Source organism: Erpetoichthys calabaricus, chromosome 5 (genome assembly GCF_900747795.2).
Source record: "Erpetoichthys calabaricus chromosome 5, fErpCal1.3, whole genome shotgun sequence".
In the NCBI taxonomy this organism is placed as follows: Eukaryota; Metazoa; Chordata; class Cladistia; order Polypteriformes; family Polypteridae; genus Erpetoichthys; species Erpetoichthys calabaricus.
Genome location: NC_041398.2, coordinates 71,194,019 through 71,206,679, shown reverse-complemented (window position 1 = coordinate 71,206,679; position 12,661 = coordinate 71,194,019). Strand labels below are relative to the sequence as shown.

The 12,661-nt window shown below is 38.4% G+C and overlaps 1 protein-coding gene across 5 annotated transcripts in view; it reads right to left on the bottom strand.

The window, feature by feature from the left end:
• jade1 (jade family PHD finger 1) overlaps positions 1-12,661 on the bottom strand; it is a 145,126-nt gene that overhangs the window by 48,076 nt on the left and 84,389 nt on the right. For all 5 annotated transcript variants that reach the window (XM_028801666.2, XM_028801667.2, XM_028801668.2 and 2 more), the window contains exons 6-8: positions 11,030-11,220; positions 6,914-7,125; positions 2,507-2,674 (exon numbers count right to left, since the gene is read on the bottom strand). In XM_028801666.2, the coding sequence (XP_028657499.1) occupies positions 2,507-2,674; positions 6,914-7,125; positions 11,030-11,220 (571 nt within the window). The remainder of the gene's footprint in view (positions 1-2,506; positions 2,675-6,913; positions 7,126-11,029; positions 11,221-12,661) is intronic.

Below are 12,661 nucleotides of genomic sequence, written 5' to 3'. Positions count from 1 at the left end.
GGCTATACCTCAAATAGCATTATAAATGCAAGTTGCAGTTTTATTATTTATGTATATAGCTTAGCTTGAAGCAAGGTCCATATTAATGCAGTTTGCCTTAATGATGGTTCAGTTGGTAAAGATGTCATCACCAAGTTGCACTTGTTTTATTTTTATTTGGTGAATACTGTGTAATGTACCTGGGCTTGAAGTCTTGGAAGTAATAGTGCAACTACTATTTATTTTATTGTTACTATTTATTAGTTTAAATATTATGCAGTTTAATGATGGTAAAGTTATTTAAAAAGTCACTTTAACATGTCAGTGGACAGAGACTGTTAACATTAATAAAGTGTAGTTGGTTTACAAAAAATATTTACTATTTATTCCTTTTCTAAGACATGTTCAGTGCAATACAACTTTTGACAAGCACCACTGGATATTTTACTAAGTCCAAATGCCTCTTTGGATGGTTGAAAATATGTTGTCAAAATTTTAGTTTAAGTTGTTTGCAAACATTGTTCAATAAAAAGGCTCTATATTTTGACTGCATCTCTCATGCAATATGATTCCTTCTCTTCATTAGTGCCACCCCTTTGAAAACTATCACTTTATGGGGCCATGCAAACCTGTATTAATACCTGAGTGAACATTGAAATGTTTTTTTGTACAATGTACAATTCTCATGACAGTGGAACAGGTTATTCTTAGCCAGTAATTGCAGTGGAAAATGTGGTTAACATCCACTCATGCATGGGAAAAAAATACCATCCAATACTGTGAAACCGGTATAATTTTGAAAAATACCGTGATATAGAATTTTGGTCATACCGCCCAGCACTAGTGCTAAATAAAGACTTTTAAATGTGCTCTATAAACAAACATTGACAACATCATCAGTAATGCGGAGGACAAAAAAGTGCTTTACATTAAAACATACAATGAAAATAAATCTGAAATAAATACAAAGTTCAATACAACAAAATACAGCCAGCAGCGAGTTAAAGAAAAAGAAGATGACTAAGAGTAGGGAAGCCATCAGTATCAGTGAAAGTCACTGAAAGTTAGAGAACAAAAATTAGTCTTCAATCTAGTTTTAAACAATTCAACTGTAGGTAACGTCTTAATGTAATGAGGTAAAGAGTTCCATAGACAAGGTGCAGCAACTGTAAAAGCCCTGCCTCCTCAGTTTTGCAGCAAGAAGTTATTGCCAGAGCGGAGACAGAGGTTGGAAGCATGTGCTGATAGCACACTGCCACATACAACAAACAAGTGCATCAGGGGACATCTTAGCACTATACTGTAACAGTGAAAAAAAAAATACTGAAACAGTCAGAATTAAAAAAAAAAAACAAAAAAAAAAAAACAAAAAAAACAAACAATGGTGGCCAGATTGCCACTAACCACCAAGTTTTCCCTGTAAATTGAAGGACCTGCTTGCAGGGCTGGATGCAGATTAACATCATACCCAGGACGAAGTAGGTTAAAGGCCTTGCTCAAGGGCCCAATGGGGGTAGAGTGACTTCTTGATTTTTACAGAATTCGAATCAGCAACTTTCTGATTGCCGGCACAGACCCCTAGCCTCAAAGTCACCACTCCACCAAGTTATTTCTAGATATAATAAGATAAGAAAATGATCTCTGTGATATACAGCAGAAAAAAATAAAAAATAAATAAAAATAAAAAGTGTACAATACAGTATGGATTTTTTAATAAACTTTTGGGAGCAATTTGACAAAATATTTGATGCTCTTCCTGCTGGAGAGAACACTGTAAAAACCAATTTTATTAAAATAAAGTTTAACACATCCTGCATGGATATCCAAAAATATGTCCATAACATACCTAGAAATCTTTACACTTCTCAGCCACCCTTGCGAGTTCACGTTTTTGTTTGTTATGGACAATCCATGATACTAGAGGAATTAAATTCTGAAGGTCATAATAATTACGGTCGTCCCTCCACTTGCATGTGTGGAAGCCTTTATTATTCCTCAGCAGAGTATTCTAGCCTTTTATGTCTACAATTAATAGCTGTACAATTTCCAGTACTGCACCAACTGTTATTAAGGCAAAATACTCTGCATAAGCCTAAAAGCTTAAGGTAGATAAATGGTCCCTTTCCTCTACATGAGACCACATAAAAGATAATCTCCTATCAACTGCCACAATCTCTGTCACACTTATATAAAACCACACTAAAAAGAAAGACCCCACTATCAAGAAGTTTCCTCTCATGTATTTTATATTTTTCTTTCTTCATCTTGTAAAGCACTTTGAGCTACATGTGTATGAAAATGTGCTATATAAATAAATGTCGTTGTAGAGTTGGATTGTATGTGCAGAGGAGAGCCAATAACGTTTAGCCTTGGATGAGTTCCATCCTCATCATTCAAATCACTGGAGTACTGGGTAAATTAGAGCATATTTTGCATAAGACATTGACCAGGTTTAACTTTATGGTTAATGTTCTTCCCATTTTTTTTTTAAATACAAATAATGCAAGATAATCAAAGATGAAATTACCTCTGGTATCCACAAAGCACAGCTTACATGAACCCATTTTGTACCACTGGGAGTTGGCTTCATGGCACCACCTTTTTTAGGACAGAGTAAACATTTTGGTAAAACACCAAGGGCACAGGTCCGGCAAAGCCAGCTGCCTTCGGGCACTTTCAGTATACCATAGCATGCCTGTAAAATAGTAATACAAATTATATAAAAATAAAGGGTAACAACTTTATCAAAATTCTTCCAGCTGAAAATGCACACCTTGGTCCTTGCTGTCTAAATCAATTTGGAGAGGGAGAGAGAGAGAGAGAGAGAGAGAGAGAACTAAGTATAAGCAGACATAGGTTAAGTGACTTGCTCATAATAAATCATTAGCAATCAAAGTTTACTGTCAACCACTGTGAATGATAACATATCATGTTCTATCGTACACTATGATTTTCTCTGACCAATGGTCATCACAGTTTTTTCCAGTTAAACCACACAACCTACATTAATGCACTGAACATCTCCTGCTTTTGCATTTTAGCATAATAATAAATTTAACACATTCAAAACCAGACCAGATAGTAAAATGATGCTCAGGGGTGTCAAGGCTATCTGAAAACGTGGAGCTAGATGTAGCATGAGACTATAAATCTGTCCTGAGTGGCATGGCTCAGGCTAAGTGGGGCTGGAAAGCAAACACTAGAGGTGATTCTCTGATGTAAAGGTTCATTGGACTGGGTGCATGGTTGCCAGCAAGCTTTAGCTTGGAAATCTAAATGCTGCTCTCATGTGTCTATTTAAATAATAAAAAAAATGTGGCAAAGTCTGTACCAAGCTCTGCAGTGCTGTAAGACAATTTTAATTAGTCTTATAAATAATAAAATAGTTTTAATTTTAAAAGTATTAATGAAAAGCAGTAACAATGTTTAGTTATTCTGCAGATGTGAAATTAAATGCACTGAATGCCTGCGAAAATGCTATATTAATACAAAAACTGAACAAGGAAGTTACTGTATTTTTTTCAATGGATGAACTGCAGTACAGGTACATGTATATGTAAAATAACTATCAGTTGGTTAATATATATCACATTCTGTAATTTGTGCATTGTAACCACATAGAACATACTTTTGTCTTTACTACTTATATGCAATATAAGGTAGGTAGGTGGACCTGCTAGCAACCTTTGGGCTAAGTCTCCCTTGAGAGCGACTATAGACTAGGTTGACCAAGGTGTTCCCCCAAGTAAATGAGGTATTTTTAGTTATCGAAAGATGAAATAAGGAACGATTGTTTAAGAAATTTCTTACAATTTCCAAGTGGATTCTTCAAGCCATGCAGCATGTGCATTCTGGCAAAAATTCAGTTCATATTAGAAAAAAAACTTGAAATTTTTGCAGCTCTCGATTGCGGCAAAAAGAAAAAAGATGTTGCCAGTGAATTCAGAATTTCACCATCAACACTGTCAACTTTCTTGAACAACCGAGCAAAAAAAAAAAAAAGAAAAATCATGGATTGCAAATGTATGCAAACTGCTGCATTTGAAGTCGCCAAAAAAGACATTTTTATGTAGTTCAGTGATGCTTGTTCAAGAAACATTCCTATTAATGCAGCACTCATTCAAGAAAATGTGAGGTTTCTAAACTCTCTAGGGACCTTCCCCAGCTGGACAACACACCGAAGAGCGTCCCGAAGTGCGATCACCGCGTCTGTGGAAGACTGTTCATCTGTTGGCGGGGCAACAGCAGGCTCACAGCTCTGATGCAGCTCGGCACTGAAGCAAACAGAAAATATCTCAATGGTTGATGAAAGGAGCAATGTAAATGTAGGGAACAATATTACTTGGGCACTGACCTGGCCATGACCCAGCCCGTTTGCTGTGTCTGTTTATAGGAGAGAGGCAGATCACACTACAATAAATAACCTGCTGTTCCTGTTTCAAGCTGAATAAAGCTGGTTTTGCTAAAGTACTGAGACTAAGCCTCATGTTTTGGTGCGTAAGACAGACTTGTATTGCGCCCACAATCTTTTAGGATTCGCTTCTGTGGCGCTTCACTGCAGCGCTGTGAGCCTGCTGTTGTCCTGCCCTGGCAACGGACAAACAATCTTCCACAGACGTGGCAATCACACTTCGGGACGCACTTCAGCGTGACGTTCCTGTTGGGTGGGGGGGGGTCCCAAAAGAGTTCAGAAACCTCACAATATGAAGAAGAAAAGGATGATTCGGCTTCTGATTGATAACTGTGCAGCCCACAACATACTTCTGCATTTAGAGAATGTTTGCGTTGAATTTGTCGCACCCAATTGCACAGCAGTGCTTCAGCCATTGGATTTGGGCATCATTCGCACCCTGAAAGTGTATTATTGCAAGGAAATGCTGAGAAAAATTCTTGTCAGCATAACTTGTAGACAGGAGAAGATAAAAATTAACGTGAAAGAAGCTAATGAAATGAATGCAAACGCCTGGATGCAAGCTAAAGACAGCACTATAGCAACAATACAGAAACTCGTTGCAACAACAGGCAGTTTGTTGTAATGGAATTTTACCTGTATTCAAAAATCTTTAAATGCACTCAAAATGACACATAGCTTACTTCCAAAAAAAAGAAAAATGGCAAACAGCAACTGGGGAAAAAATAGCAACACTTCACAAAAGTGGATTTAAAACAATGAATATACAGTATGAGGGCAAAAAAAAAAAAAATTAATAAGTGCTATTTTCCAAGGGTCATGCTAGCCTCCAAGAACTTTTGCAAGCACCAGAATCACATCTCTACACTCCCAGAGCACACACTACAAAAGCGTGTGTGTTTTAGCTCATTTCATCCACGGTTTGGTGTTTCAACACTAGGTTTACCAGATATTCGCCTTATAGTCAGTGGGTTGGCCTCTCTGCCAATGTCTTAATTTGGTTTGAGTCTTAAACTTAACAGGTAGATTGTTTTTTTCTCCGGTCCACCTGGAAATTTTTTTTTTTTTTCTGTCCCCACGGCCATTGGACCTTACTTTATTCTTCGTTACTCAGTATTGACTAATCTTATGTTTGCGTTTTATAAACTTTTTTTTCCTCATCTTGCAAAGCACTTTGAGCTACGCCATTTGTATGAAAATTTACTATATAAATAAATTTTTCAGCATTCATGAAAAGGATGCCTGTTCTCCCAGTTAGCAGCCACCACCAAACACACTATCCCTTGCCATTTAACACACACCAGACTTGAAAGTACTGCTTGGCCTTCATGTCAAGTAAAAAGTCCATGAATGTCGGTTGCATATCACGTGGACATTTAGCACCAATCACCCTTTTCAACAGGTATATTTGAGATTTAACCAAGTACTTAGCATTATAAAGCTTTTTGGGAGCACACCCCTGAGCAGTACCCTGGAGGACAAAGGCCTAAAAATGCAGATTGTATAGGATGGTACTTTAACTCCTACCTGCCAGCTCATTCAAAGAGAGAGAACCAGAAGTTCATATTAGAGACATAGAAGATTTGCAAGATAAAGAACAAAGTACAACAAAACATTACAAGTTTAGTAAGCTAGATTAAAAAAATACCAACCACAAAAATTACAATAACTGATGAAATTGGCTGCTGATATACATATTACTCAAGAAAGCAAGGTTCATTTCTCTCTACTATCATAAAAAAATGCTGGGGCGAGACGTGACCTTTTCAGAGAGATACTTTCACATCCTGCAAGACGAGACTTTGTGCCAAGAGATTTAACCATGCCCGAGGCCAGAAATAAAAGCGTAGATGACAAAGTACAACATCGTAAAGAATTCAAAAACATTGGCACGATACACATGCAGAGTAGGTTAGATAATGAAAGTACTAAAATTTGAAAGTCTCAAAACAAAAAAAAAAATCATAGTAAAATCACATTAGCGCAAACAAATTATTACTCTGTAAAATAATGGAACAGCGAAAAGATCAAATATATTGTTCAGATTTAAACTAAGTTGGAGACTTGTAGATTGTCTAATTCGTGTTGCCATCAGGGGAAAATAGTATTTCTTCCCAATGAAAAGGTGTATCCGCAAGAATTAAAAGATCTGTTGTTTGGTGAAAGTGAAATCCACATACGCAAGCAGCAGAGATGCGAAATGGCTGGTGTGTAGCATAGGCCGGGGGGTTGACGAGCAGGGGGCAAAGCCCCCTAGTCATCATCGTGGTCGTCGTCTTCTTCCAAAAAAAAAAAAAAAAAAAATCCTCTAAATACATTTTTCATAAATTAGACAGTAACCTATATGCTAAATATTTATCTTATAAAAAATTCCAAATGTATTTTTTTTTTTTTTTTATAAAAACCCATTTCAATGAAGTCATACCCCAGTAGCACTGATGACATACTGATTTTACTTCTTACTTAAACACCTATATATAACTTAAATGTGTCACAATAATTTTTATACACATAAAAACATACCTGATGAACACAAATGTTACATTTATCACAGAAAACCATTTCATTTCCATCTTCCCCATCTGGAGACTGGCAAACATCACAAACAACATCTTCATCATATTCAATACCAAGCCCTTCTTGAGTCTCAATAGCATGATTCATGTTGTCATAACAACGCCTCTCAAACTCTTCCATCACTCTCTCCATGGTAAGTTCATCTATTTTTGGCATACCTGTTGAATTAAATACAGGTACTTATTTTACACTTTTTATACCATTATAAGCAGTAAACATATTTGTCCTGACAGAGAAAAAAGGACCAACACATTTACAAGGGCTATTTACAAAAATTAACATAAAATAACCACTCTCCTTGGTTGTCTCCCTTTTTGTTTACAATATTGACCTATTAATTTTCTAACTCAAACCAATTTAGGGTTAGAAAAGCATGTCCTGGCAGCACTGGATGCAAAAAAGTACAAACTTTAAATGGGGCGGCAAGTCAAAAGGCACATCATGCAAATGATTCTCACTCTCAATAAGCCAAATTAGAGTGACCAATTAATATACTGTAGTAAGTATGTCCTATTTAATATATAGCATAGGAACTTTGTGTCATTTCCATCTTAGTACAACTAAAAAGCCTTGGGTCAGTCACGTTCAATGACAAAATTCAGGCCAATAATTCAAATTCAACTATATAAATTGTATTAAAAATATGCTTATGATGCTTTTGAGCATTTTGGAAATGAAGCACTTTTGCTTTTTCTTATGTTTTGTTTTATTTGTCATTTTCATTAGTTGGCACATAATCTAAGCTTTGGACTTGTCATAAGACAACAGGGCAGGAACTTTGCTTGTTCTTTTTCTGATTGACACTAATCCTCATACACAATACATAATTAGTGCTTTGAGTCTTTCCTGGTAATTTCATTATAAGCCTTCAATGACAATGTAACATACAAAAATATGGACACAACAAAGCAAAATATATAGTACTAGCCAACCCGCGGCATACCATACGCCGCATAATCAGGCCGCTTTTTTAATGATTTTTAAGCACAGGGAAAAAATTAACATTTGAAAAATCCGGAGGAGAGGGGAAGGACGCCCATTACGCCCAATCCGTCATGCTAGTCTGCTGATTTCTCGTTCAGTAACCTGTGAGTAGTGATGGGCGGAGTGAAGCCTCGCGAAGCATCAACATGTTTGAAGCAATTGTGTCGGAAATCGTATCGAAGCTTCGAAGCATTTGACACTCACCTCTCTCGTGACACCTCCTGGCCATTTTCATTAACGTTACAGAAACTTATGATACACTTCAATGACGTCTGTTAAAAGTCGTATTGCTTTTATTTTTTCGTATCTACAGACTGACAACGAAGAGAAGGGTTCGTCAGCAGCTTGTAGTGTGTGATGTCTAAAATATATAAATATAACTAACGCCGACAGGCAGAATGCACTATACGATAGCAAGAGTTAAACAAAAGAAGACGCCTCACCTCGTGCATTCCCGGCTCTTTCAATTAGTATTTACTTTTGCACTGTTTCATTATAATCGCTCCTGTTATTAGTATTATAATTAACCCTGATCTTTTCTTGAGATCACATTTAATCGCCTTAAATGTTTTCTTTGCTCTGTCTTAATTAAAACGGAGTAGACAGAAAATAAAGGTTTATCCCTGTACTTTGCCATGATATAGGTAAGCACATTGGAGAAAGAAAATGTGAAATCCTTAAATCACAGATGTCATTATTCGATCAAGTATTAAAATCTGCAGTGCTTCGAAAGCTCGACACAGTGTCGAAACCTGAGTATCGAGCGGCCCATCACTACCTGTGAGTCACGTAGAGTTTTCATTGTTGTTTGCGATTCTGGCCGCTTTTCGCGTACCGAGTTGTTCCGGAGTCACAGTTGAGAAACAGTTTTTTAATGTCTTTTAAGCACAGGGGAAAAAATGAACATGTGACCCGATGCATTCTTTAACTGCCTTGTGGCGCTGTAGTAGTACGGATGCTTTGCAGTAAGGAGACAGTGGAAGATTGTGGGTTCGCTTCGCGGTTCCTCCCTGTGTGGATAGCAAATTATCCGCGACAAACAAACTGTTTTACACACTGCAAACCAATCCGCGCCGCTTTTTCAATGTTTTTTAAGCAGAGGGAAAAAAATTAACATTTGCAAAATCCATAACGCTGCTTTCAGTAAGTACAATGCACACGCGTTTAATTTGTCAGCCACTTTTTGCCAGCTGTCTTTTCTGGTTTGGGCCGCTTTTGCAGTGTTACCTCTTGTGTATATTATATCTTGAAATCCTTTGAGTTGCTAATTAACTAACTAACACCCACCCACTCAGCTTGTGTGAAAAAAATGTGCCCATTCTTATATCATTTTGTTGTAGCCTATCAAAGACTTGCTGATCATGTTTTGTAGACTCAATATATATTGGCTTTTCACTCAGCGCGAGGGCGCGCATTCATCTCGGATTATTACATCTTGCTAGACTAATCTGCTACACGGCTGCGTTTGAAAAACCGACTTATCCTGGATGAGTTTCACCGGCATTAATGATTAGGAATCTGGTTGGAACAAAACCCTGCAGCCACAGGGGTTCACCAGGACTGAGTTTGGCAAACACTGCTGAACAGAGACGAAACCGACTCAGGTGAGGAGTGGGGGCGGGCAAAGTAGTTGCAGCTATTGATTATTCAGTGTTGTTTGCCTGGGTGTCTGATCTGCTCAACAGGATTATAAATAAAAGGAAAACAATGTGAAGGCAATGTCACAGGTGATCCTGTGGTATAGCGGGTCCACAGCTCCCCTTCAAAAGCCCATTTTTAAATAAATAATCATCGCACTCACAGTTTAGCGAGGGGCGTGGAAGTGTGGCTGAAACGGTTTCCGGGTAGACTCGTGCTTCGGGCATTTCTCCCCTGTGCAGTGTGTGAGCGAGTGAGGAGAGAGAGAGAAAGCCGATACGTTAGAGTGAGCGAGAGCAGGCTCGAAGGCAATGTGTTCCTGTGGTATAGCGGGTCCATAGCTCACCTTCAAAAGGCCATTTTTAATCAGGTGACTGACAGTAGTGAGTCAGGCACAGAGAAGGTCAGCTGCAGAGAGAGCGTCTCGACTGTTGCAGGGCCTGAAGCAGGTGAAACGCTAATGATAAAGAGGCACAGGGCTTATTGGTTTTTAAAGACTGCTTCCTTCATTGTGTTTTAACTTCAGTTTTAAAGGATTGCACGGCTCTCTCTTGCGCTGCCTGTGTGTGCCTCTGTCTCTCTGTGGTGTTGCCTCTGTGTGTGTGCGCGGCTCTCTCTCACAGTGCCTCTGTGTGTGTGCGTGGCTCTCCCTCGCGAGCTGCCTGTGTGTGCGCTTGTCTCTCTGTGGCGTTGCCTCTGTGTGTGTGTGCGGCTGTCTCTCTCGCACTGCCTGTGTATGCCTCTGTCTCTCTCTGGCGTTGCCTCTGTGTGTGTGTGTGTGTGTGTGTGTGTGTGTGCCTCTGTCACTGCCTGTGTGTGCGCGCGGCTCTCTCTCTCTCGCGCTGCCTGTGTGTGCCTCTGTCTCTCTCTGGCGCTGCCTCTGTGTGAACCAAGATTCCACTGAGGTTGACTAATGAAAAGTCAACGTGGCTCCGAGCTGCAAGTGGACTGTGGCACAGACAAACAGAAATGACGGCATGTTTTTCGAGGCGTCGCGTCCGAGTTGGTGGGCGTGGCTGTGATTTTTTTGTCGTATCCAATGGTCTAAGAGTTGGTGGGCGTGGCTTCTTCCTGCGTGCGCCATTGGCATCTTACTTGTCGGCGGTTTAGTGAATCCATGCCCCTTCCGGCGTGCTTTCCATGGTTGGCTGCTTGTCTTCTGGCTTAGTGAATTATATATATAGATTAACAACATAAAAAAATCAGAAAATATGGACGTTGATTACATGTAGTGCTACAAAATAAAAACATTAAAACACAAACATTTTACAGAAGCTGCCTAGTACTGTAGATTTAAGAAAAGTGAAAGTTTCTCTTATACATGACCAACACTTCATCTCATTTTTAATAGCACTTTACAGATCAAAAGAATTTCAAATTAAAATGTGAATATTTTAAAAATATAAAAAAATATAAAAATGTATTTAATAATTTTCATACCCATATCTTCAAACTCTTCATTGATCAACTCTAGCCATGCAGCATCCATTTCATTGAGATCATAGCGGCACATGCTGTCTGCTAAAGTCTGGATATCAACATAACCTAATTCAGGAGGCTCAGAACCTGGTGAGCGAATATATTTTCTTGGCCTGGTAAACATGACTGCTTTCTCCTTTTCAGCTATAGTTCTGTTGAGAAACATTAAAAGCATTTAAATAGCAAAACTGCCAATGCCTAGATAGAAAGAAAACATTACAGCATCGTTTTAGGGGCTTTCAAATGAAAACATTTAAGAACACTTAACCATTTGCTAAATGAATTAAGAACATTTTTCCTACTTATATTTATACTGGTCAATTAGGTCTTCAAATTTTAACATGTCTGTACTGAATTGAGCTTTATATATTGTGACAGACGACCGGGGACCTTGCCCCACCGGGACGCCTGGAGAAGCAAAAGGTCTGGAAGAGGGGCAATTCCTTCCCTGGGTCGCAAGTGGGCAGCCCTCCTGGATTGTATGGGGGACCACAGATGGTTCCGGAGCCATGGACTGCAGCACTTCTGCCTCACCAGGAAGTGCTGCAGGAAGGTCATCAGGAAGCACCTGGAACATATCCAGGTACATTATAAGAGGGGCCGCCTTACTCCATTCGAGGAGCTGGAGTCGGGAGGCAGAGAACACAGCTTGCGGGGGAGGAGTGGAGGCAGCAGATGACAGAAAAAGGAAAAGAAGAAAGAAGAAAAAAAGGACTGAGTTGTTTATGGTGCATTGTGCTCTGTGAAATGTAAAATAAAAGCGTGTGCTTTGATCAGTGTGCCTGCTGCATCTGTCTGTGTTGGGTTAAGTGCTGGTATAGCGCCATCTATTGTCACAATATCTAAACTACTACTTCTGCTAACAAAATTTAATATAATTCCCAAAAAGAGGGAAACATAATATTCAAACGCATAAATGAATGCATGTGAAAGAAACACACTATAAGGGTTATAAAAGAAGGGAAGTAAATTAATTTGCTAAGAGCTACACAAGTACACTTTGCTTCTTAGACATACAGATATTGGAAAGGCTCTATCTTCAATATTCTAAGAGAAATTTTAGATTTTATGAAGTTGATTAAAATTATTTTTAAAATTTCATTAAAATAAGGCATTTCTACATTTCAACCGAAGAAAATGCTGAGACAAAAAAAAATGATAGAAAAGTTGGAGAGGCATTTCCTCATTTTCTAAACTTGTTCATTCTAAGTCAGTTGGAGTCTATCCTGTACTAGAAGTATAAAACAATTGTTCACAATTCTGTAGAAAAAACATGCATTGGGAACAAAGTGAATGAATTCATTTCACAAAAGTAATTTTGCATGTGAAAAAGTATGTACAGCCCATGAGAGGTTTTTGACTTTTTTTTTTTTTTTTGACATGTTTACGTATTAAGACTTGATCTTCATTTTAAAAAGTACCTATAGATAAATGTGATGTAGCCAAACATCATGCCACATTTACATTTTGCAGGCCATTTTACATGCTTGGTTAATGCTCACTCAGTTATAACTACAGTGGGCCAAGGAACAAGTCGTCCATCTATTACAGACCCTTGCATTTAACTATACAAGCAACCGCATGCTCAAATTT